The 27551-nt window shown below is 32.9% G+C and overlaps 4 protein-coding genes across 4 annotated transcripts; 3 read left to right on the forward strand and 1 right to left on the reverse strand.

Annotated features, from left to right (window-relative positions):
- The first annotated feature begins 5239 nt into the window (after window positions 1–5239).
- On the forward strand, window positions 5240–9443 carry LOC130820745 (ras-related protein Rab7-like). The gene is made up of 7 exons (XM_057686245.1): window positions 5240–5545; window positions 5651–5677; window positions 6401–6500; window positions 6667–6813; window positions 7449–7529; window positions 8013–8176; window positions 8890–9443. Exons 1-7 carry the CDS (start codon window positions 5490–5492, stop codon window positions 8963–8965), a joined length of 651 nt encoding a protein of 216 aa, XP_057542228.1. The 5' UTR covers window positions 5240–5489; the 3' UTR covers window positions 8966–9443.
- Window positions 9444–10844: 1401 nt separating this feature from the next.
- On the reverse strand, window positions 10845–18342 carry LOC130820746 (probable ATP synthase 24 kDa subunit, mitochondrial). Its single transcript, XM_057686246.1, has 7 exons — window positions 18158–18342; window positions 16862–16955; window positions 16577–16721; window positions 14428–14538; window positions 14145–14291; window positions 13354–13476; window positions 10845–11172 (listed from the first exon to the last, which is right to left on the reverse strand). The coding sequence occupies exons 1-7, from the start codon at window positions 18194–18196 to the stop codon at window positions 11109–11111; spliced, it is 723 nt and encodes a 240-aa protein (XP_057542229.1). The 5' UTR covers window positions 18197–18342; the 3' UTR covers window positions 10845–11108.
- LOC130821662 (protein BIG GRAIN 1-like B) lies at window positions 18199–20712 on the forward strand. Its single transcript, XM_057687451.1, is given in 3 exon segments — window positions 18199–18246; window positions 19909–20119; window positions 20207–20712. Coding segments are annotated over 3 exon segments (765 nt in total).
- Window positions 20713–21068: 356 nt separating this feature from the next.
- Window positions 21069–27523, forward strand: LOC130820748 (protein SLOW GREEN 1, chloroplastic). Its single transcript, XM_057686248.1, has 5 exons — window positions 21069–21889; window positions 22973–23119; window positions 25987–26067; window positions 26619–26831; window positions 27141–27523. The coding sequence occupies exons 1-4, from the start codon at window positions 21263–21265 to the stop codon at window positions 26799–26801; spliced, it is 1038 nt and encodes a 345-aa protein (XP_057542231.1). The 5' UTR covers window positions 21069–21262; the 3' UTR covers window positions 26802–26831; window positions 27141–27523.
- The last annotated feature ends 28 nt before the right edge of the window (window positions 27524–27551 follow it).

Consider the following 27551-nt stretch of genomic DNA (forward strand, 5'->3'; position numbering starts at 1 on the left):
TGTGGTCCCATTTGATTATAAATTGAATTATCTCTCCTACATATATGTGTTAAACCTAACAATAAATTGGAATCTCTCCTACATATGTGATCTCATTTGAATACCTAAAAATAATAAAAAGACAAATGACACAGTGATGAATATGAGGGAGTAACGAAGATAAAAGTTGAGAATTAGTACTATGAATGTGAATTGAGATTAAAAAGAATGGGGAATCATTACCAACTAAAGAAAGTGATTAGTTCTTATTTATTAAATTTTAACTTTTGTTTACTTCAAAAAAATTCAAAAAATTGTATTATTATGCATGTGTAACACCCCTGAATTTTCAGTTTCCTTACACGAAACAAGAAGTCGTGAAGGAATGGAGGAAATTTGGGTGTTACATAAAAAGAAAAGGGGAAGATACTTAAAATAAACGTTAAACATTAATTAAGAAGGTAAGTAAGTGGAAATTTCGGCAGCATGAGGATGTGACGAGAATATATAAATGGATAACATAACAAAAATAATCTAAGGCCTTTAATGCCTTCAAGAATACGTCACGACGGAAGGAATCATCGTTGGCTTCTCAAATCATCAATTCTAATGAGGATCGTGGTTCTAGTGTTAACGCATCGATCTGACGGATACCAAAGGAGTATTCCCACTACTATACATCCAAAAACTACGCAGCGGAATTATGGATCATACAAGGAGTCACATAGCCCCATACAAAAGAATTTATACAATCCCAAAGGAGAACTTTACAAGTAATATAGAAGCTACAAGCATTAGAAAATTTGTACACAATCGTTACGATCGTATTCCACTCTTTGCCCCAATGCAAAGCAAAAGAAGCTTCTATACCTGTCATGTCAAGCTATGATCCTCCAGCTGCTCAACATAATGACCATAGTCAGATGTGTCATAGCAGGAACATCATAGAGAGTCATGAGCAAACAACAACAAACACATACACGTCAGTAATTAATGAACTTATAACAATTTGAGTCATCGAACAAAACTATAGACAACAATATAGTATGGCAATAGCAGGTCTAGTCATCTGTCTAAACACCTCTATTTACTTATAATTCCTCTTTCAAACTACTATTCTCTCGAGTATATTCAAAGGTAGTGGATCCTTTCTCTATTCATGGCATAGTGACACGACCAAGGGCGTTATCGGCCATCCGGCGTCCATGGCAAAGTATGAGCCCATGCCCCCTCCAGCTGACCCTCTCGGGTCCTAGCTTCGGGAAAAACTAACACACTGGGGTACTAACCAGTGAAGAGGCCACCATATTGGGGTTTGTAAGGCCCGCATGGTATCGCCTCGGTCAAGGGGCGGTATCGGCCATCCGGCGCCCAGTGATCCAAGCATGCTCATACCCTCCCTTACGGTGGTCCCGTCAAACCTCACATAGGGGACTATTAAATCAACCGACATAATCCAGTTGAGTCACGCCAACTAATCATACATCAAGGCTCAATAAGAAGGAAATCACTTTGATACCACACACAACCATGGTGCGCTCTCTACTATTTAGAAATTTGTTCTCATAATCTCCTAATGTTTTCATTCTACTTGTCTATATCACTATTATGACTATACGCTAGCATAGTTTACTTTCTGGCGCTCTATAATTCTAATACGATGTATATAATCATGAAATATTGATAATACTTTGTAACGATAACATGATAATAAATTACTGCGTGTACGTACCTGCAAGCGTCACTGCACGACCACAATTTACAAAAATCACCCAACTAAGGGTCTACTTTCCTCTTATAAACAGGGAACCTATACAAGTTAGGAATAGAACTTATAAGTTCTCTTAACTACTTTGTCATACCAGCTAGAAACCAGAGTAACCACTATCATCCATTCACGACAAGTTTTCAATTACTTCTAGCACGTACGCATCTCATTCAACACCAAGCATAATCGTCAATTCAACAATAACACAAGTTTTTCCATCGACAAAGAATAAAAGGATTATGTCGACTGTTTCATTACGCCAACTAACTTTGAGTTATAACGGTTCACATCATAAGGCGACGATTCACACTTAATGTTGATGTAGTGCTAATATGACGACAAGGACGAATCTTAAAGTTATCATATTACAGTATTATTCATTATATTCTCTAAGGTTAGAAAGAACTAAAATCAAGACATCATAACAAGTGACTTTAATAATTCTCTACAGTTGACACTATGTTCATAGCCTTACTAATATCATTTAATTAATTCTTACCCATAACAAGATAATTACTTAGAGTAAACTTGAGAGGCTTACAATGGTGTAATTAGAAAAGGAGTGAAGACTAGATGGTTAACACCACGCGGCTGGACCGTGGCTGCTGGAGGCGGCAGCCTTCACAGCAAAAGGGGAGGAGCAGGCTGGCGGTCGTGGCTGCAGCAGACGCGGAGCATGTGGTGGCCTAGATGCTGGCCGCTGCTGTTTAGGGAAGAAATCGCAGCCCTTGCTGCTGCTTGCGAGGGAAACGAGGCGGCTGCTGCTGCTTGCGAGGAGAAACGAAGCAGCTGCTGCTGGTTGGGGAAGTGAGGAGGCGCAACTGGTTGGGGAAAGAAGAATTAACGCAGAGGAGAAGGGAGAAAGAAGGAGAAGGAGGAGAAGGAGGGTGACGACTCTTACTTGAGCATTTAGGGTTTTCACGGGTTTTATACTCGTTATTGCTATTATTATTATTATTATTATTATTATTATTATTATTATTATTATTATTATTATTATTATTATTATTATTATTATTATTATTATTATTATTATGTTTATTTATTTATTTATTTTTATCTCGATTAATTTCTTGCGAGACCCAACTAAGAGACTCATCTTCGCGGCCTCACACTTTTTAATAAAATAATCATTTTGATTCGAACCTCTTTATTTTAAGAAATCGTAACTATATTTTTGATATATATATATATATATATATATATATATATATATATATATATATATATATATATATATATATATATATATATATATATATATATAAGTTAACATTTAAATTCATGTATGCAAGAAATTTATTAAAACTAATTTCAGAAATAATTAAATATAATCGTAAAATCTTTAAAAACTATTAAAATATTAAATAATTACGTCATTAAAATCTCGGGGTGTTACAGCATGATTAACAAATGAGGTATATTTTATACTCCATTATCTTTCTTAGTACATAGTTTTAGTTCATCTATTTGAATGGTGAGTACCAAATATAATCTCATAATACAAATTTTTGAAATTCGAATTACAACAATCATTCAAAATAAATTTATATTAAATTATTTGTCCAACATATTACGTTAATTATTTTAAATATTGAGTTAAAATAAGATCGACTCACTGATAACTATGATAACTATGATAACTAACAGGTCACGTCATTTCATAGACCAAATTTTACTCCCTCCTATTCAGTTTATGTGTCCCATTTCCTTTTATGGTCAAGTCATCTTAACTGTCCCATTTCTATTTTTGGTATGGGTTTTTGACTTTTATGCCCTTAGTAACTTTATCATATTTTCAATTATACCCTCCATTACCCATACTAATTTTCTTCCCTTATATTAAAAAACTCATAATATCACTCTCTTTCTTACCCTTATAGTTTCACTTTTAACTCTCCTTAAAATCCGTGAAAAGTCAAATGACTCTTAAGGTGAATAGGAGGGAGTATAAGTTAAAATATGTCATTTAAATTTTTTAACACAATACAATACGACAAATTTCAACACTAGAGATAAGTTACGTACTCTGAAACCTATTATAATTAATTTGAAAATAGCATACTAGTGTATACTTCTTCTGTTCCGTTTTAGTTGCTACATTTGTATGGGCACGGGGATTAAGAAAAATGATTGACCTACACTGTAGCTGATTGTTTATTTTATAGAGTATAGTATTTTATTATTATTAATTGAAAAAGAAAAAGGAAAAATAGATTGTTAGGTTACTTTATAGAGTATAGTATAATAATATTTTATTATAAAATATAGAGTATAGAGTAGGATAAAAATAAGGATAGGTAAAACTTTAAATAATTGTTTTATTACTAAAAAGAAAATGTAGCAAATAATATGAAATTGCCAAAAATAAAAAATATAGCAGGTATTATGAAACGGAAAAAGTAGTACTGTAAATGGTACATGTTATTGGTAATACACCATCCATGACTGGAGACTGGAGTAATAATTAATTAGAAACATAAGAAAGTGGAGAAAGATCGGTTATGGAATGAAATGTCGCACTCTAGCCATTTGATCATAACACCCAAACAATGATTTTTTTAAAAAAACATCAACAAGAAAGAAAATCTGATCCCACATTAATTCGATTTTATATAATTAAATTTAACATTAAAAATAAATTTACAATTATATAAAATATATAATAGATTTAACATCCGATTTTAATTCAAACCAAAATATATAATTTAAAATCAATCTAATAACTTGAGTCAACCCAATAAATGACAAAACCTTATTTTAATTTTTAATTTTAATTTTAATTTTAATTTTTTCCAATGGCAATGACAACTCATAGATGTTTAAAGGGTCCTACAAATACAGATGTACCAAATCAAAATCCTTCAAAGTATGGTCATCGACTAAGTTATAAAGTTGAGGATAGCACGACCAACAAACAACTAGTACTACACAATCCATAATAATCAAGCCCCTCCTCTCATATTCAATTTTCAAAATTTAAAATATAATAATATTCTTCGAATTTACTCAACTTGCCTCATTTATTATTATATAATTCATTGCAATAAATTTTTCTGATTTCTATTTTTTTATATAACACCACCGTTTTTACTCGTTATATTTTTTCTTATTTTTAAAAATCCCACTACTTTAACCCATTATACTCAATTCTTAGTCTCTATGTCAGAAACAAAATAACCAAAATATCTCAAACAAACTATGTATTAATAATACAATTCATTTTGTATAAGATCATCTCACCATGAAACAGACCTATATATTTACTTATTTTTCTATTTAATCACTTTAAAATTATAATTAATCATTCTAACACACTAAATATACATGAGTTAACTCAATAGAGACAATCACACCATAAGATTGTATTTTTTTTGTATTAATAATAATGATAAATGGTATCACATCAACATTTGTGAAGTCCTTTAATTGTATGAGTGAGTAGCAACAACAACAAGAAGAAGCTTTCTATTGATCACAAGAAAGTCTACTTTTTAAGCCATTGCTCCCCATCTTAGCTTGTTCATACCAACCAATCCATAAAGTTACCCTCTTTTTTTTTTTTTGCTTTTTAATATTTAATATATTTAATAATAAATATCATCACCTTCCATTTATTTCCTTCATCTTCTTTGTTTTCATAAGCTTAAACCTACCTAGCCCATCAATATATACATACAACTATATTTTAAAATATATATACATAAATATATATATTTAGTTATATACATATATATATAATATGACGTCGCCTTTGCAAAGAACATTGCTTAAGGTTATAGTGCTTGGTGATATTGCGTAAGTTTTAATTTGTATTTCTTTGATTTTGTTTCTTTAATTTGTTTATAATAATGTTGCATTATATTGTATTAATGCTTGCCCAATCCTTTTCTTTAATTTCAGGGTTGGGAAGACTTCTCTAATTACAAGGTATCTATATATATTGAAAAAATTATCCACAATAATCTAATATTTTATTGAATTTTTCTCATAATAATCTTAACTTTTAATTAAACATGAATAATTTCAACTATAAGGGATACGCGCTAAGAATGCATTAAGATAACTTCTTACCAATACAACAAGTCATTTTGTATAAAAAAAATTAAAACGTAAATACAAAATAAAATTATGAGAAAATTGGAAAATAAAAAATAAAAAAGTGAAATCAAGTAAATTAATTTTTTTATTTTAAATTTTAACGTTTTTTGTTTTTATTTTTTTAACAATTAATCTGCAAAAACCAATCACCATTTGGACAACATGTTCTTGGGTAAATGATCCTAATATTGGAATTATTTATGGTTAATCAAAAGTTCGAATTATTATTGTAGGAAAATCAATAAAAATTTGGATTGTTTTAGGTAAATTTCTTATGTAATATTAAAATGCATATAATGACGGATTTTTTATCTTCTTGAGGGTTCGGCCTCTTGAAAATATTTGGGTCGTTTTATATCAAAATATTGTGTTTTTAAACATGATAAGGGGGGATTCGAATCTTAATCACCTAATTTTTTTGGATTATAACTTTAAACCCTGTTAACTTACGACTCAAAATTTACTACTATATAGTATATAATATTTATAATTTTTCATGTCCTTATTATTTGTAATGCTTGACTAATCATATTCTCACATAATTTATGGAAGATACGTGCACAAAAAGTTCAATCAGCAATACAAAGCAACAATTGGAGCAGATTTTGTGACGAGAGAGTTGCAAATTGATGGCAAACTAGTTAGCCTCCAGGTTAGTTTTGCTACTGAAAGTTATATTTTTCTAGCAATTTTAAAAGAACAAATACATCTATTTTAATTTATTTTTGTTAATTTTAAATAATTAACCATGAAAAACAAATGGGTTGATGGAAAATTTTGATTTGATATTTTATAAATAGTCCTAATACATTGGACAGATTTGGGACACAGCTGGACAAGAAAGGTTTCAGAGTTTAGGACCTGCATTTTTCAGAGGAGCAGATTGTTGTGTGTTAGTGTATGATGTAAATGTCCAGAAATCCTTTGAAGCCCTTCAAACATGGCGAGATGAGTTCATTAAACAGGTACCATCGTTAAGAAATCAACTTAATTAAAAATTTAAGATCATACATACTTTGTTAATTATGTCTCCTCATACGAGAATCTAAAAGCGTAAGTGCAACACATGTCCTCCTTATATATGCAAGGCCGACTCTATAAGGAGGAAAGAGGCGCTTGCGCCATGGGCCCATCACAAAAAAACTAGAACAAGTCTAACCCAAACCCTAATATACATTTATTTAATCACGAGACTCCTACTCTTTCACTTCTATAAGTAATAACTAGGGTCCTATGATTATTATCTTTGCCCTGGGCCTCTTAAAACTAAGGGTCAGCCCTGCATATATGATACTAAATATTTCCTTTAAATTAAGGAGTGAATGAGATTTAAATATATAACTATTTCGTTACATTAACTTTTAATATAGTTAATGAAATCAACTGAATCAAATAGTTTAAACTTTTGATTAATCTTCATCATATATATTTGAAACTATATAGGATCAAAGGAACACTAGATTGGTTTCCTTGTACTTCATTCTTATACGTATGGGTATATATATAATATATTCGAATTATTTCATATACTTTTATATTTTCAAATTATGTAACAAAAATCGTCTCAAATTAGAATTTGTGTTATTTTGAAAAAAATTAGACGGACATTCCAGACCCAAACAAGTTCCCATTCGTGATCATTGGAAATAAGATTGATCAAGATGCTGGAGCAAGTCGCGTGGTGAGTATGCACTATTTATATGCATTTTTTTGATTATGCTTTCTCTTTCTTTAGTTGCATACCATTCAATTGTATACAATTACATGATTGTTATGTTTATTTGAAATTGTTATTGATACTGATATGTTTGCGCAATGAAAAATAGTAATCTAAAAGGGACATAGTAATACTAAACTACTAGTCATAACTAGAGATGTTCAATGGGTTGGGCTCTCATTTTGAGCCCTTATCCAGCCCGTTTTTACTAGGGTTTTGTAAGGGCGAGGTTGAAAATAAATCTGGCCGAAAATGGGCTCTATTATAATTAAAATGAAACGGGTTATAAAAAGGCTTAATAAGAATCAGAAATGGGCATTTTAATAGATAACTTATTTATTATAAATGACAATTTTATGAGAATTATTAACATTTCTACGATTTAATTATTATAATTGACTCATAACATATTATTGTTGTTTATATTTGTGCGAACTTAATTATAAGGTTAAAGAGAAAAGAGCAAGAGAGTGGTGTGAATCAATAAAATCAGGGCCATTAGGTACTGAAATTCCATACTATGAGACTTCTGCAAAGGAAGATGTTAATGTGGAAGATGCCTTTTTTAACATTGCTAAAGCTGCACTCTCTCATGATCGTTCCCAAGAATTGTAAGTCCATGCTTTTTGCCTCCATATTATTCTCTCAAGTCTTGTTTGGATAGTTCGTCCCACACGGATAAATTAAAAGATGATATACATGCTTTATAAGTTATTAGAGCCCTTTTTCTATTGCCATATGATTTTGAAATTGTATCTTATTGGCTTATAAAATGTGTGCACTTCGTATTGAGATGATATATCCTTGAATTATCAGTGGTTCAGATATACGCAACCTTACACTTTTTAGAAATAACAAAGAGGTTGTCGTTGATTGACCCTTGGTAGCAAACATTGTTCACCAGACTTGCACACAAGCTTTCTTGTCTCACTTTGCTTTAATCCATCTTCATACATCATTTTTTGTTGAAAATACTCTACATGCGAGGAAGATTCCGCATCACTGAAATAGTGGGTTGTGGACTTACACATAAATCATAATGCTTGGTGGGTAATCTTCCTAATACCATGTGTTTTTGGGAAAGAGTGGACCTCATCTAGTGTATATGTGAGTCAAGGCTTATTACCCGTGGGTTTTTGGATCCAAGGCCATGGGTGCCCCGAGTGTGTCCTCACTCCTTACGAGTCACAAGTGGGCCCATAAAATAATTATACGATAAATTATCACAATCTAACACGTGAAGTGAACATTTTTATTTTGGGATAAATGGAAATTAATATCCAACCTTACACAAAACTAAATTCTTTTCATTTTTGTTTCACAGATACTTTGAAAGTATAACCGAGACGGGTTCTCTTTCGGAAATAGTTGAACAACAGAGCAGAGGATGCCCCTGTTAAATTAACAATTCATTATCCAATTTCATAAATGTTATTTAATTCTTTTTAATTTATTTGTACAAAATCTACTTGGTGCACCATAATCCAAAGTAAAACTAAAAATTACGGAGATTTTATGTCATGGTTATTGTATTGATCTTGTTAATTCTTGTGAGTCTTAAGGGGAGGTTGTAAGTGATTTATTTTGTATTTGAACATGTAATTCCTTGTGTTGGAAGGTGAGTAACCCAAAAATAATAGCAACTTCTTTGAGATTTTATTGAATTTTTTTTTTTATAGATAATACATGTCCTTTTGATTTTTTTTTAATGAGGGAGTATCAAACTCTATTATCTCCGGCTAGTCTCTTGAGATACCGTCTCTTTGAGAGACGTATCTTAAGCTCAGCCTATTAAAGACAAATGTCTACTTATTGTATTCTTAATGCCTACTTATATTATCCTAAATGCTTACTTACTGTATCTTTAATGCCTAATTTCAATATCTTAAATGTCTACTTACATTATTTTTAATGCCTACTTATAATATTTTATAAAACATATAATGAGCAGACCCAATTAGAGATGGTCTCTCAAAAAGACCGTCTCTCATAAGAATTTGTGCAAGATCTTAGATGAAATAGTAATATTACTCTTTAATTGAGACAATATCTGATTATGACTTTTTTTTAATCTCGATAATATAAAATACTTTTTTTTACCATAATTATTTCAAAAGGTGGAATGTTAAATATGTATATGTATATACAAGTTGATTTTAAAAAGTGGTTGAAATTTTTTAATTGTGATTGGTGTTTTTATATTAAAGGTTATGTAATATTAGTCTTATAAGAAGCAAACAGGTTACATTAAACCTTAATGTTGTCAGGCAAAGAATTAATGAAAATAAGAAAAAATTTATCTTGAAATGTTTGTTTTAAATAAGAATCAATTTAAAATAAAGTACAATTGAAATACTAATTCAATAAAAGCTTATGCATAAGTTTAGAATGTTGCATGTAAGCACTACACAACCTAGAGCAAGGAATTTCTCAAATTGATTATTTTTTCTTTTTTCAAATTTTTCTAATATTAAGTATTAACTTCTCAAAATTTGATTTTCTTTTATATATTTTTAGCCTTACAAGTGACATAAAATAAGTTAGACAGTTATTAGGTCTGATCAGTATACTAGGATTTAACTCGTTGAAAAGCTTTAATTGAAGCCCAATTAATTAAACAAGTTAGAGTCAACCCATAAAAGCATCGAAAAAGTTCAACCCATACTCAGCTTATTTTATGTCGGATAAATGTTATATCGAATTCGACAGCCCCAAGTCCTAAACCAGCCTACGTAGCTTGGGGAGAGAAAGAAGCACCAGTTTTGAATTTGAGGGAAGGAGTTGGGGCTTTTTGATAGAAGGAAGTTTCATTATATTAAAGTCATGTTCTCTTCATCTAATCTAATTTGAAGTTATTAAGTTCTGATTTAATCTGATCTAATCTAAATCTTGATTTAATCTAGTCTGAACTGATCTAATGTTATCTAATCTGGTCTGATTTATCTGATTTCAATAAGAATAAGTAATAAGTTCAAAAAATAAGTTAAAAGTGAACATGACCTTAGCCATGGACAACCAAATTGGACACAAAGCTATATATTATTGTGCATTAAAGCAACCAAACTATATTATCATCATCACCTGGCATCACCATCGTCATACTCGGTGTATGCGTATTTTGCTCATAAAAGCTACGATCCTCTCAGCCATAAATCCGTCTTCGCAACATATGGTTTAGATTACATATATACTCCAACTCCAATGCCTTTTTTGCTTTTGTACACTAGACTCTACACTGATTTGTGAAAATACCACAAAACGAATAAAAGACAACAGAGATTGTCATAATCAGAATTTCATTATTTCATATGCTCAAAAGATAGCATGATCAACAGATATAAACACATGAAAAATTCAATCAAGAACTATCCCAAAAAATGACTCGTGTCTGGTGCACTTCTCAACCAAACAAGATGTAATTTAGTTTAAAAACAAAATGTGACAAGGGAAGGAGAGCAGTACTCTCCATGAGATCAACAACTACAGCCTTCAACCCTCTCCAACAAGTTTTTTCCAGCAAAGTTAAAAGTCCAAAGTTGAATCTCAGATGAAATTTCGGATGTCCAATGACTTGGCATCAGCCATCTGCTCGTCTTTAAATTCCTCCCTGAATTTGCAAGATAAAGCTTAGTAAACTACAATGCAACGAAAATAATAGAAGTAGCAATAGATTTACAGAGTTATATCTCATCAATGCAGTACATTAAGATATAGCAATTAATCTGGCACTGGGCAACTTGACTTCGTAAAAATGCCATTTACATCAGAGGTTTATACTTCAATCATTTTTAATATTAATTGAAAACAGAAATTTTCATGTCAATCATCTACATGAATCGGTGTTTATGAAGAAATTTGTGGACCATAAAACGTTAATCAAAAACCGCACACATAATTGCTATCTGTATGACTGCTTACCACAGCAATTTGCTTACTCAACAAAATACCACTAGTCAAAAGCTGTGACAAGCAACAGGACTGGAAAACACCAAAAGTGTTTCTCATGTGTCAAAATTCTGAGCACGTGAGTCTTAAAAAAATAGTTATCCTAGTGCAGTTTAAAACTGACACATTACTTTTACGTAACGTAGGTGATCTGATGGAATGAAATGCAAGGAGAAAGCACTTTCCTCTAACACCTAATCCAATGTGCAAAAGCAGGGATACAATGAAACTTGGACCAAAAGCTCAAAAGAGCATAGGCAGTCAGGGTTTAATTATGGAGTTCTCAAATACAAAAAAATGATGTTCTAATAGAGCCAGAATGTCCCCTAAAATTTTAAACTAAAGGCATCAAGCAAATACAATAAAACTCCAAGAAAGCTATACAGCTATAGTTTAGTAGAAATCAGGAGTACAAACAACATGAAACATCAAGATCAGAACTTCTAAAAAGATGAAAATGATGAGGCATATCCTCACCAAGCAAATTTCAAGAAAATTGGGGCAAAACATAATAGATCAAAAATAGCTCCGAGTTCTTTAACTCATATGGTACAGAAAATAAAGTAGCATACTCTACCACAGTTGGTACAACTAGCAAAGATGGCAACAGTGGAAATTTAATGCATATACTATGATATACCCAAAATAAATCATATATTTCTCTTTCCAACTAAATTTGCAAAAGGTTCAAATTCATGAAGATGCAAAAAAATTGCCAGATTAGCAGAAAATGCAACCGTTTAAGCATTATTATCCACGTCCCTCGATACTCCAGGTCTATCATTAACATATTTGTAAGTGGTCTGCAATGAATATGAATGTATGTGGACACAAAGATATAAATTTTTGATTCATTATCAAAGATCAAAGATATGTAAAAAAGATGAAAAAGAGAGCAAATAGATGACAAACCAATGTTACCTGAAAGCAAAAATGATATGGTACGGGGAACGTAAACTGAAACATATAGCGTTAATTTAGAGTTTTAGAAACAAAGTATTTGTATGATGGGGTGGTTTTTGTATAATATTTTAAGCAGTTGTAGCTTGAAACAATTTTTCATTAGAAAATTAATCTGGAGTTTAAGGAATGAAGATTCCGAAACGTTGAGTAAGAGTTTCAGGGACGAAGTTTCCAAAACAAGATTCAGTGGGAAGTTTCCAGTTTTTGATAACTAGGTGACAAACACAGGGTGAGAACCATGGTGCAGAAAGCTTGTTTTTCCTCTCCTCATGATTGTGTTTGAATAGGGAACAAGTCAGGGACGAAGTTTCCGAAACAAGATTCATTGGGAGTTTCCAGTTTTTGGTTACTAGGAGACAAACACAGGGCGACACTGTGGTGCAGTAAGCTTTTTTTTCTCTCCTCATGATTGTGTTTGCATAGGGAACAAACACGTGTACAGACTTAAAACTTGTGCTCTTTCACTGAAGATTTGACTGAACAGAATTGAGCTCAACTGATCGGACTGAAATAAATATGAACCAAAATAGCCTTATTACTGCTCTAAATCAACTTATTTATACCGAAAAAGTACTGAATATTAGTAATAAAAGTTAGTACAAAAATGAAGTATTATACTAAAAATCGAATGTAAGTACAGAATTATAATACTATCTGAACTGAAATCATTCATACTAAAATAGTAATATGTGCTAAACTGCACTGATTCCAAAAGAATAGCCTCTTAATGGTTAATGAAGATATCAAACTTCTTAAACATTCACTACTAGCAAATGACAAGCAACAGTGAGACACAACAATATGAAGAAGCCATAAGCAAACAAATAGCAGCAACAAGGAATCCCGAACAAAGTCATAGATTAAGATGACAGTAACATACTTCTTTGCTTGAGTTTCCATTGCCTCTACAGCTTCCTTCTTCAACTCTTCAAGTTGTGCCTTTGCAATATTAAGCTCCAGCTTCTCCTCATATTTTGGCAAATCATTTTTATTGATTCCAAGCCTATTTTGAAAAGAAAATGATAAATTACACATGAAATTTTATCAACAAGAAAACATAGCATTACCCCAACGCCACATGGCTCCCACCTATGCGACTACGTGGGTTATGGGGTTGGAAAGTCAAATTTAAGCAACCTTACCCTTAAAATGACAAACATATTGTTTCCAAAGGACTCTGAATAGCAAATTCATGTGCAACTTCACACAAATGGTTCAAAAATACATTATCCAAATGTGCAAAATATCAAGCTGGACTTTGCAATTTCCTTTTTCAATATCGTTAACAGATACAAAACAAAAGGTCAAAGACTAAATAGATTCTAAGATTCCTGTAACATAATACCTAAATGACTGTACCCAATATTAAATGTTGAAATGATAGATTGTCCAAAAAGGTTTTAATACTCTTTACAAACCCTTGTACAAATTAAGCATGTCATTTATTGTGCATGAGAGGTTTTACATAAGGAAGCATCGCATAACAGATGAAATTGAAACTCCCCTATAATTAAAAGACCAGCCACGATAGATGAGCTAACCAACAAAAAAAGAGTCGAGTTTCATTAGACTCTAAGCAATTTTCTATAAAGAATTTTTTAGGGTAGGGGGCAGGAATAGTCAAGGCAATTGCAGTTTTAAATTTTTAAAACATTTTAAAGTACAACTTACTTCTTGTTGATCTTATCGAACTCTGCCATTAAACGATTCACTCCTTTGTCATCATTCCTCATTAGAGGTTTCTTAATTTCATTTTCAACTTTATCCAAGGCTTCAAACATCATGGCCTCTGCACCAAGTTCATCAGTAAGACCTCTCCTGCACAATATTATTATCAAAAATCGAATTAGTTCCAATGAATAAAATTTTGTTGTTTACCATAGACTAGATTGCACAAACCAAATCTAAAGCAACTATTTTTAGTGAAAAAGAGTAGGAGTAATATTGTTCATACTTCAGACGAATTTCCTTCAAAGTAAGAAGATAAGTACGAGCATCAGGAATACCCTGAGTTCGCGTTTGAATTGTGTATTGAATCCTCTGGGACTCTGAGAAGAGATCAGCCCTGCATTGTAAAATGGCTCAGAAAATGCATGATGAAAGCTTTACACATTATGCTGAAAGAAACACAGAAGCAGCAGCATAACGTAGATGAAATCCAACATTAAGCAAACAGACATAGCATGGCAATCAAGAGAAAATGAGAGATGAGACAAAAGAGCAAAGAAAAATCTATAGTGAAGCTTTTTTCTTAAGAACAGAAAAAGTAAAAATGAAAAAGATGAAACACAATGGTAATAGAAAATCCAACTCCCTTTAAAATAAAGATTATCAACTCCAAAAGGGATCATTTGGTTCATTTTTACAAAAAAGAAATAAAGAAATGAATAAGAGGTGAAAGCAATTAAAAAAGGGAACTTCAAGAGGAGGTTTGAACAAAAGACAAAACTAAAACAATACATGCACCCAAGTCCTTTAACCATTATGCAAGTATCTTGCAACTCTCCTCTCTTAACTAAGACCAACTACCCTAATTTGGCACCAACCGTGAGATCAACCTGTAAATCATCCTCACCCTGCATTCAGTCATCGGAAACACGACTTGCTTTCCTTGTTTTACAAAATTTATCGATGTAAATTGGTCAAATCCACCACCAATACTTGGATTTCAAGAGGTTGGAGATCCAAGACCGTATAATGATAAAATTTATACGATACTTAGCCTCCATTAAGCTATAGTTTTATATCTACATTTCAACTCTCTTTCTTCTACCTTAATGTATGTTGGGATTGGTGATTGTTGTGGCAGAATATTGGTTGTGTAGACGATGGGTTGGGGTTGGGGTTGGGGTTGGGCAGGGGCGGACCCAGCTAGGGGCAAGGGGGGGGCAGTGGACCCCCCAATCTGAAAAAAATAAATGAGCTTTTAAAAAAAAATAATAAAAATTACTCTAGCGACCAATTGGCGACGGATTTGCGACCATATTCCCGTCGCTAATTTGCTTTTCCATTTGGCGACGATTTTTTGCCCTCGCCTTTCCGTCGCCACAACCGATATCCGAAATTTTGACCCTCCAATTTGAAATTCCTGGGTCCGCCACTGGGGTTGGGGTAGGGGTAGGGGTTGGAGTGAGTGTGATGTTTGATTGCTTCCACTTGCAATAATGATATTGGGTAGCAAAGTAGTGATGGTAATATTAAAGGAAGTCTAAAAATAAGAGTTGGTGGTGGCAATAGTCGAGGACTTATGGTCTATGGTTGAGTCAATAAATGACATTAGAGGGTTCTAACGTGGTGGAGAAGGGGGTCAATGCCTTGGGACTTGATGTGAAGGGATTTAGAGACTTTGAGAATCAAAAGTGGGTAAAGGGAATGATAACACAATCAACCAAACACTCACTACGGAAAAATAAGGGTTCTTATTCCATTTTCCTTTCTTAAAACCCTAAAAAAAAGCACCAGATACAAGATTCTCTTATGCAGCACAGTCTCTTAGTTGAAAATCGAGACAAAAACCTCCATTTGAACCTATGACATCATAAACCTCAAACAATCAAACTCAAGAGTCAAGATCCCATTGGCTCATTGCTTCCAATCCCATTTATCCAACTCCTCAATGCATGCGATATTTGGAAAGAAGGAAGTTCCATAAGATGTCGTCTTTAGTGGACACCAAATAAAAAGAATAAAAGTAACAGAGGTTGAATCAAAAACAACCTAATACTCAAATCTAAACCTTTACATCACATTAACATAAAGCAAAACAAGGCCATGTCATAAAGTATCAGCCGAGTAAAGATTTTCAAATATATATTTTACAACGTAAAGGTGTAACAAAATAACATTTTAGTCTACTTCAAGTAGTACTTAGTTTCGGCTAATTTTAGTGGTACAAAAAACTTATCACCTCAAGTCGCATCACCATCGCGACCAAAACTTATTTTTGCACTATGCATATTGAAGATGCAAAGTACTAGCATTATGATTACCATTAATGCATTTATTACACTACCTTTTAGCCTAGAGCTAATATAACGTTAATAGTATTAAAAAAAACTTTTATGTAGAATTGTGTTTAGAAGTAATAAAGTAAAAAAATGTACTTTTCTCTTACAGTCTTCATGACCTTAGCATATTGTTGAACAGCAGCAGGATCATCTGGGTCTATGGTGATCTTTTCCTGGCGAAGTACACTAAGAGCTGTCTCAAACTTCTTCTTAACCTCCAAAAATATTCCTTTCAGCATCTCTTTTAAGCGTGCATCAAAATATCATAAAGGATAAGACATGTAAATATACATTTTCAGACTTCATTTCAGACTTCACAATACACCAAACTTGATAAAAAAAAATATCCGTTAGTACATTTACAAAAAAAAAAAGACTGACCATCTCCCTTGAGCCCCGTGGGAGCTGGTTTTTCGGCAAAGTAACGAACAGGAGTCACATGGTCCTTTGGTAAAATGTTCTGAACAGTATACAGCTGTCAAAAATAAAAGAAAATTTTATTCCATAAGCAAACAAGGGATTCTAAGTATACAACACTCCGAAAAAAAGTCAAACAAACAAGTAACTCCCCCCATAGAGTATGAAAAAACCCATAGATAGTAACAGATTGATTTAAATCACTATCAAGCAACTGAATAGTAAAAAAATTATTAGGGACCGGGGAATAGACGCAAACGGAGGAAAGGATGAGATGAAGAATGGGAGGATGAGGCATCCTCATTTAGATAGAATTTGGGGAGGGACGAATACGGAAAAGAGGAATTGGAAGGACGATTACCTTCACATTTTGCAAAACAAATCTCCCATGTCCCCAATAATGCAAAGTTATTTGAATAAGAACACATCACTCTTCCTTTGTCATCTCTACCCTCCTTTCCCCTCACTTTCCTTCCTCGAATGTTAGGACACATAGTATAGTCATTTACGGTTCAACTTCAAGGGATGTGTTTTGACTACCATTTGGTTATTAATAACAGCCCAATCGTGAAAACACAAACTGTTGGCGAAACTATAATAGGACAGTGATCATAATAACTTGCTGGTTAAACAATCTCTTATTAACCTAAATTTTCTCATCGTCGATAACACCATTCTGCTTAAAACCAAAACAATACCCCAAAAATTAGAGCGATGAATAGAAAAAAGTACTCCATAAAACCAACATTGTACACAATATGCACTAAAACAAATGCAAATGACCAAACAAATAAACACAGTATATTCAAGACCAATGTTTTATTGACCCTTTTCATAAATATTAGAAAGTAACACAATAAACTTCAAATCACCAGTTCATATATAATCCCCGACATCAAACATGGAGTTCATTTCATTATGTGAGCTGTATAATCGAACAAAAAACTTTCAAAAAACATTGCCACGGTGAAGAACCAATCACATTGGATTAAGAAGATAACTTTAGTAAATCAATCTACTGATTGAATCAATAAACTCAATCGAGTAACCATGAAACTAAGAACCATCCTCAACACATCGATTTGAAAATGTAAAGTTCACAAATATTAGAAACCTAAATCGAAAAAATTCTTGTGAGTCAACGACCAAAAGATGAAATTCAAATCGAAATCGAGAAACAATCAGAAATAAATAAAAATCAAGACGATGTACACAAAAGCGGAGAAATTAGAATCAAAAAGAGAAATGAGAGAGATATACCTGCTTGGATTTAGAAAAAATACGAGTAGCGAACGCCATGAATGTGGAGAAGTAAGCTAGAGAAGATGGATTGGACTATAAAAGTTAGGGTTTGTTTGAGATGGTCAGGGGCTGCGAACAAGTCGCGGACGAGGGACAGGAGAACGAAAAAAGGTGCCGATTGATTTGCCGATTGATTCACCGAACATTGTACCTCTAAATTTTTCGATGGTATTCAGCATATTACAATCGTAACCTTTTCTAATTTTTTCCCTCTAAAATCATCCAAAATTGTTAACCTTTTTTGTTTACCTTAATGTTTTAAATTGAAAAATAAAGGAAAAAAAAGTTAAAGATTTTTGACTGTTTTGGACGAAAATAATTAGAAAAGGTTACGGTTGTAAAACGCTCAATAACACGAGGATATCATTGATAATTGAAAAAATTTAAGGATACCATTGATAAAATGCAAAAACTTAGAGGTACCATTGATAATTTACCTGAATTTTTTCTATAAGACCATCGAATTGTATTTTAGTTGGAGAATAATTACTATTAGTTGTAATATTTGTATTTAGGATATATATTATATTGTCATATATTTGTAACAATCTTGAATCATGCATTTGGTTTTTTTGACATTATTTATCAATCACTCTTAATTTGTATATTATTCTTAATCTCAATTTCAAAATATAGTCAAGTGATCTTGTTTGATTCATCTCAATATAAATTTTATTAATATCAATTTTTGATATTTTTTAATTAGCGTAATTAGAGATATTAAGGATTAAATTAGTGCATTAAATAGAGTGTAAAATCCAAATTGAACAATTAATGTGAATTTGATTGAATTATGCACAAATAGAGATATCTAAGATTGAATTAATATGAAAGGAAAAATATATAGGCTAACTTTAATCATTATAACTTTAATATCAAAGTAAAAATTCATCAAAACTACGCAACAACTTAGAAGAACCAATAATAAAACTAATTAGATCATTTATATATCCTTCTATTTCCAATTTGTACTCCTTCCATCTCTCTCTTTGCCTTATTCGGTTATTTTACTTCTTCTGCTTAATTTTAATAATTTGTAAATGGACTCATAAATTTCTTTTAATCTATATTGGGTTATCCACACAATTCACTTATTTTTCCTTAAAAACCAGATTAATTATACATATTTTCTATTGGATTATCCACATAATATAATTTTTCTCTTTATTTATTTATTTATTTATTACTATGTATATATATTTTCTTAAAAACAATTCATTTTCTCTTTAATGCTAATTAAACTAGACAACATAATACATTTTTCGTTACCCAATACTTGCTATATTTCTTTTTACACGTAATTTGATATTAAATATCTTTATTTTCAATAAACAAAGAATAATAAAATAATATATTAAAAAAAATTAGATTTTAAAACGAATAAAACCAGATCTTATATGACTATACTATTTTTTATATACGTGTCAATTTTTTTTACCTAAACGGCTGAACATGAGTTATAATTACCAAAATAAAATTAAAGATAAATAGTATTATTAATAAAATGGATATTTCATGATATATCACCGAGTTTTTTCGAAATTCACCATATGCCACACGAAATGTTTTAATTCACCGTATACCATTGAGTTTTCGTACGTTAGCATAGAATACCATTAATGACAATTGCCGTCAGTGTGCCGTTTGTGGTAAATTAATAATTCACCATATACCATAACTTTTTTTTCGTCAAATACCATTTTCTTAAGCTTCGAAGAAATTCAATGGTTGCTATGAATTATTCAACTGTTAAGTTTAATTCATCTTCTTCTTCTAGCTCCTCTGATTCTAGCTCTGGAATCGGTGGATTTTCTTCTTCAGATACTAATTCCTTTTACGGATCTTCAAAATCGAAATCCAAGAGCTTCACATTAAAACCTATAAAATCGTCAATAAATCAGCAGGAATTATTTCAAAGGAATAATAATAATAATACTAATAATAATAATAATAATAATAATAATAATAATAATAATAATTATTATTATTATTATTATTATTATTATTATTACTCCGATGAAATTCCAGCTAAGAAGAACAAAGAAGGAGATCTTAAAAAAAGAGCGTTGAAGCTGTACGGCGGTTTAAAAAAAGTGAAACAACCGATTTCACCAGGTGGAAAACTCGCGAGTTTTCTCAACTCGTAATTCAACTCAAACGCATCCTAAAAATCGAAGATCTCATCATCAATAACCTCATCCAACAGTCAGAAATTCTGCACGTCAACACCATCAACAACATCTTCCTACTCCCGTTCATGCCTCAGTAAAACGTTGTCGTCCGCCGGAAGGTTCGAGAGACGGTCAGTAAGATTTTGTCCAGTTGATACCGTGATTTCCGCCGACAAAGAATACAAAATTGATCAAGGTTACGAACAAGAATTAAAAGTTGAGATAATGGAGAAGCATAGAAGAGTAGAGGAAGTTGCTAAGAAACTGTTAAATAATTATCACGAAAGAAAATATCAAAGCGACGTTAACAATAATTTGTGTAACAATGGTGCAATTTTTTGAAGAAGAAATACGGGGGGTCAATTTTTGGAAGACATACGTTGTATTTAGGAAAGTCAACTCTAACAATGGCGCCAGTTGAATGTGTAAGGGCATACTGATAATTTACCACAAATGACACACTGACGGCAGTTGTCATTAATGGTATTATGTGCTAACGTATGAAAACTCAATGTATATAGTGAATTAAAACATTTCGTATGGTATATGGGGAATTTCGAAGAAATTCAGTGATATATTATGAAAAATCCGTTAATAAAATATAACGATTTTTATGAACGAAAAAAACACCCAATAATTATTATTAGATTAAAAAGCTAGTCCTATTTTCTAGGCTTTAAAACCTACTAACCCCGTGTATCTAAATCAAAGGGGAAAAATTCAAGATCAAAATCTATGTGTTAGATTGGACCCATGAACTTGCTCTAAAGCAAAATATAGAGTGCCAATTGTCTTTCTCAAATAGGGTTGAAGTTGCACTTTCCAATTTTCCATGGTTACATCTTCATTCTCCATTGTTGATTTGTTGATGTTCATCTAGTACTTTCTCAAGATGGTCTTCTTGTCAACCAACTCCTTCTCTCTTCATTCACAAACCCACATTTACTTCTCCAAAACCCCAAATTATAAAGTCCTAATATCAACAAATCAGCCCTGTATATCATTCCCCAAATTTCAATCTATCACTGCATGTAATCCTGTTAAAATCTCTCAATCTTCAACTCCCACAACTTTAATTACTCATTTACTCTCTGCCCACAAAATAATCCCCCCTTTTTTGACTAAAAATGCTGTAAAACTTCTTATTGGTTCCTTAATTTTGGTGGGTTCACTTAGTTGTAGACCAGTTAGGGCAGTGCCAGTTGAAAATGGTGTAAATTTGGAGGAGAAACAAACCCAGAAAGAGAATGTTGAGGATGAGGAGATGTATGTGAAGTTAGTGGAACAAGAACCCAGAAATGTGGAAGCCTTAAAGGTTCTAGTCACTGTGAAGATGAGGTTAGGAAAGACTAAAGAGGCTGTTAACTATGTTGAGAGATTGATTGATATTGAGCCACAAGAGGTTGAGTGGAGGCTTTTGCAAGCTCTTTGTTATGAAATGTTGGGGAATTTGAGTAAAGCTAAGAAGTTGTTTCATGAAATTCTTAACAAGAGGCCTCTTTTGCTTAGAGCTTTGCATGTAAGATTTTGTTTATGTTATTCTTTTTGGTTTCCCTTTTATATCAATTGCTTTTTGGGAAGTTGGATATTTGAAATTTGTTCAAGATAATGGCCTGCAAATTGTCTTGTTTTCTTGGAATTTTGTAGGGGATTAGTAATTTTGGTAACATTGGCTGGATTGTTGATGGTAGATTGTGTTTGTTTTAATTGATTAATTTTTTTTTATTTAACTTCAGCTATGTATGAGGCCTACTGAGACAAGAGAACTTGAAAAGATGTCTGGTTATATGTTGTTGAAAACTTCTGGAATATGGGGAATCAGGAAATAAGCTGCATAAGTAGTTCAGTGGTTGTTAAGTTGAAAGTTTGATTCTGCTTTGAAATTTATGTTAAAAGATTGTGTTATGCATGAATGTCAGGATGATTATGCACAATAGTTTGTTTTTTAAAGGTTGGAAAATGAATATTCTTGATTATGCGAGTGTACTGTTTGAAATTGATTGGCTTCAAAAGCTCAAATTTCTTTCATTCGGTAAAGATTTCATTTTAGTTGTTTTTAAAAATTGTTTTGTTTGAAGAATCATGGGTTACCCTATTAGTTGAAAGCTTTCCTTTCACTATTTCGAAAGAGTTTGATTTTCACCACTGGTTGAAGTAAGTGCCCATTCGTTATCTACATGTGACCCATCGGAGAAAGAGAAGAGTATACATTAGTCATCACTTTATGTACTTGAAGTACCTCCTACTACTACCAATTGGTTTTAGTAGCGAACCTCCTTTGGTTGGTACTTTGTATGTGGGTTACCTTTTCTCTTCCTTGTTTGGGTTGCTTTGTTTAGATTGCAGGTCGCCCACACCCATTTTCTAAATTCTAATACCACCTAACTAAAGGACTATTCCTCTCTCCGTTTATTGGGATTCTCTAGCCTATCCTCGAATCGGAAAAAAGATTGCTATGTTTTGAGAGGCTTGAACTCATGTTCAACTTTTAATTGCTTTAAACTGAGAAGAACATGACTTAGAGGATGATTGTAACCATGAGTAACTATGTTATCAGCTAAACTTTTTCCGTCATTCTTATCTTATCTCTTCTACCTTTTAGGGTTTGGCTATGGTGATGCACAAGAATAATGAAGGAGCCGCAGTTTTTGATATGTTGAACCAAGCTCTTGAACTTGCTATCCATGAAAAAAGAGTAACTGAGGAGAGAAACATCAAGATTTTGATTGCTCAAATGCATCTTGTGAAGGTGATACTTAAATTACCCTTTTTCTTCTGCATTTCTTCCTCACTTTGTTTTGTCTTTTGTGCTTTGTGGCGTGCTTACCTTTTTTCTTGATGTATCTGCTCCAAAAAATGAGATCATTCTTAATATCAGTGGAAACCCAAGTAAGTTTCAATTATATCAGAATGTTAGATTATGACTAATGAAACCACTGTTGTCATTTTAACATCTCTATTAGTCACTGATGTGCTTTATTGTTCGTGTTCCTCTCCGGCTCTCCCTGTAATATGTCAAGATGGCACACATATTTCGATGTGTGATTTTTGGATGCTGTAAAGTTTTTAAAAGTTGCAAATAATCCCCTGGAAAATTATTAAGAGCTCTTGCATTGATCACTAACCATCAACTAGGCGACCTTTAAATAATTACTTAACTAAATAATTAAGTGATCTTAAAGTAATCTTTATTCTCTGTTCCTGTTCATTTGTTTTGGATGTAGGTGGGGAGGTGAGGTCAAAGGTGGTTATCTATAGAACATTTAGAAAATATTTAATAGGGCCTAGGCCACTGTGTGGCTTCAAGATTAATAGAACCCGTCCTAATTAACGTGGAAAGAGGCACTTAACCCTGTCAGCATCACAATGCTGCTGTCGACTTCAGCAGTAGTACATAACATCTTGTTGATTATCTTGTAGACGAACGGATTGATTTATTGTTTCTGATAGCTGCTAGTGTTTCAAGCACTGTTCTTGGGAAATGTTGTAATTGTGGAGTATTGATTTATAATTCCAACCAATGTCCAATAATAAGGAAGCCAATGTGACGTGATACAAGACATTAGTTGGGACCAAAGTTAGAGTTTTTAAAGTCTAATAAAAGGTCCGTAGTGCAACCAACAAATCCTATAGGCCCGAGGCTGAGTTGGACAAAATTTGGTCAAATTTGTATAAGGGAGACATATTATCTGACAACCCACGGGTTAAATCAACGACTCGTTGGTTCACGCACAAGATAAGCAAAATGGGCACAGTGATATTGATGACTCTCTGATCTTGAGCTACGACTTGTCGGCTGCTGGTTAAACAAATAGTCGGTTTTTTCTATAGGCGGTTTTTTCTTCATCCATTCTGCACATTCTCTTGTCAGTTAAGTCTCCAAATAGTCTTGTACGTATATCATTGCTATGGGAAATTATTTGCTTCGAAATAACCAATTGGAGCTTAATTATTCAACCACCAATGGGTGGTTATTTTACTGCAATATCAATTTTAAGAATACATCATAAATTCTCATGGAGGAAGTATATTCTCAAGTTTAGATTCCTCTAAGTTTCCTGAAATTCTCAGACAAAAAGTGAAGCTTTTGGACTATAGCCAACTCTAACGATTTCTAAGAAAGAGCTTGTTCAAACACTCTCACTCTCTCAGTCTTGGGCTATACTCTTGCCATGTTTAGTGTGATTGTTATGTCTCTTGAGAGTAGTAAAAATATCTTTAACCTGGGAACTTTGGGGTACTAACTCTTAAGTGCCTAACACACCTAGCCAAGATTACATCAAATTACATATTTTATCTTCTCAAAGGTTGTGTCCTGAATGTCAAATTTGAGATTTCATTAAAGTCATCTATATCAATGAATTCATCGTTGAATTTTGGTTGTGCCCATTTGCATCTTGGATTCAAATACATTGCAAGGTAAAAGTCCAATAGAAAAAGGACCAACAAATAGAGTTATTGTACATATTAGAAGCAACAATATTGGTAACAAAACAATGCATGTATAAAACTTAGTATGTCAGGAGCACAATTGCATGAAAAATAAGTGGAAGTGATAAAAACACCCTAACATGATAGGCTGGGGTTCATGCAAGAGTCTAACAAAATAAGGTTATAAGAAATATGCTGTTTTTCTACTTTTCGTAGTGTATACCCATTTTAAATTTTCAAGATCTATGATTGATGTTAGGAGGGAAAGTACGTTATTTTTACATAGATCCTTGACTGCCTTTGTCACCTCAGTCTGTCTCTTTCAGAGTACCCAAGTTAGTAAAATGCGGATCTGGAGATGCTAGCAAGTGAAGCAATAGATGGTGTTTGCAATCAGGATTTTAGAGTCAATTAAAAGTAGTCTCTAACTCTCTTTGTAATTACGACGGTAAGGCTGCATCACTTTGACATTCCATAACCCATTTAGCAGGAGCCACTTTATTGGCATTGGGGCAATTTTATGCTGTTGGAATTGTGAGAAAACAAAACAAGTTTTAGAGGATAGTATTTCTGTTTCAGGAGAGACCGCAAATGTAAAGTCTTGTGTAGTTGTGTTAAATATTGTTTGATCACAAGCTGGGGGAATTGTTGAGGTTCAGAGAGGGGAGAGTTCAGGTTTGTACTTGGGTACTGATGGAACTAAGAGTGAATGTTTCGAGTATCATATCAATACTCTTGCTAGAGGAAGATTGTTCATAACGATACACTATGGTGAATGTCGGTTTTAAAGTATGCATTTGCATGCAATTTTCTTGGTTCCAAAAAGAATCGGAAAACATCAACTCTTCTTCAACAACTTCTCTTGGAAGGGTGCACTAAACAAGAGACTTCTTTGGAGTTTGGATAAAACATGAAGTGGTTGTGACTTATGAGAGCATAAAGGTTATGACTTCCGATTTGATTTGAAGATGTCATGACCTTTAGCAAGGCTTTGCTATATAAATACCCGTGCAGATAACACAAGAACTCTGGATTTTCTCCTCCTTAGAATTGACACTGTAATGCGTCTATTCTTTTGAAAAATGCTTAAGAATATAGCGTCTTTGGGCTAGTATGAACTGCAGAGCTGTGGTTAATGTCTCAATTACCAAGGTTTGATCTCTTACGTAGTTGTACATACTGCAGGGGAACTTTGATGAAGCTTTGAATAAATACGGTGACCTAATCAAGGAGAATCCTCGAGATTTTCGGCCTTACTTGTGCCAGGTCAGTTTTCGCAATCATATTGAATTTTTCATGGTAGTTACCTTTAATCTATTAATTTCACCTTGCTTTCAAAGACTATTATGTATCTTCCCACCATTTTCCTGTCAAGAATGAAAATCAACATTGTACTATATATCTCTAAAAATATTTCTCCTAAATACCTGTAAAATAACTACGTACTTGTCCTAACATTGCATTCAACTTGATCATGCTTTGTTCATGTAACGTGCATGCTTGTGTATGTGTGTGGGTTGGGGTGGAGGGAGGATTGATTAGGGTTTATAAGACTAATCCTGTGTCTTTTACAAAACTTAACTTTTGAGGATTGGGATTGGCCACACATTTAAAAATGTTCTGAATATGGACTTAGAAACACAAATTATGCTAGTGTGCACTATAACTAATGCATTCCAACTTGTCCTCTGTGTTGTGTTACTATTAGATTCTCTAGGCGAGATATTTTCTGGGCTTGACACTTTGGATCTTGCCCCATGATCGCGTCTCTTTTAGATATTTGCTGGGCTTGATGAATTAATCACGTCATTTTTCAGGGAATAATTTACAGTTTACTGGATAAAAGGAAGGAAGCTGATGAACAGTTTGAGATTTATAGAAGTCTTGTTCCCGAAGAATTCCCGCAGAGAGGATTTCTTGAAGATGTTGTACTGGCAGCAAAAACTGAATCTAGAGAACAGCTGGAGAAGGAATTTAACACTCAATCTTCATATAAGTGATGACTGTGCAAACTTTATTTTGCATTCGTGGTAAAATTCTTCGTCTATGTATGTTCATGTCGATAATGTTGAGTCTTATTACCTGGAAATTGCTCTCTTTTGCTTAAATAGTGTAAACTGATTAATAGTGAGCTTAATGGTGAGAGTTGCATTTCCCAATGAAAATAAATGTCGACTATCATCATGTGTGGATCATACGAGTTTCATCCGTTAATGAAGTACAACCATCCTATTTTTTTGAACTCATGGTGATCAAGGAAAGGGTTGCGGAGATGATAGTGTGTGGATAGAATATTACGTTCAAATGCTCTGACCTTTCTCCATTGCTTTCTTGTACAGGTCCTTGGCTGAGTTTATTAAGGCCCTAACCCCATCCTCGTAATTATAGCTGGAGTAAGCAAATCCGTAAGTTGGAAGTTTTTATTTTTTATGACGAAATACCTGATGTTCACCAGGAAGCTGCAAGGTAACTGCCTGAAGTCCACTACCCATCACCTATTATAACGTTATGATGTACATATCATGAACTTGGCGCAACACAAATGCATTTCCCTCTTCCAGATAGTCCCGTAGACAGTAGCTTTAGCTAGTCATGAATATTTTCTCTTATAAATAAGAGTCAGATGTTCCTAGCTGGCTAAAGATGACGTATTCTACTACAATGATGTGTAAACGGTCGTGATTTTTGATTAAATTGCATGAGAAAATCTAGTAAGTGTTAATTGCCATGAGTCATGACTACATAGAAGC

Source organism: Amaranthus tricolor, chromosome 8 (genome assembly GCF_026212465.1).
Source record: "Amaranthus tricolor cultivar Red isolate AtriRed21 chromosome 8, ASM2621246v1, whole genome shotgun sequence".
Lineage (NCBI taxonomy): Eukaryota > Viridiplantae > Streptophyta > Magnoliopsida > Caryophyllales > Amaranthaceae > Amaranthus > Amaranthus tricolor.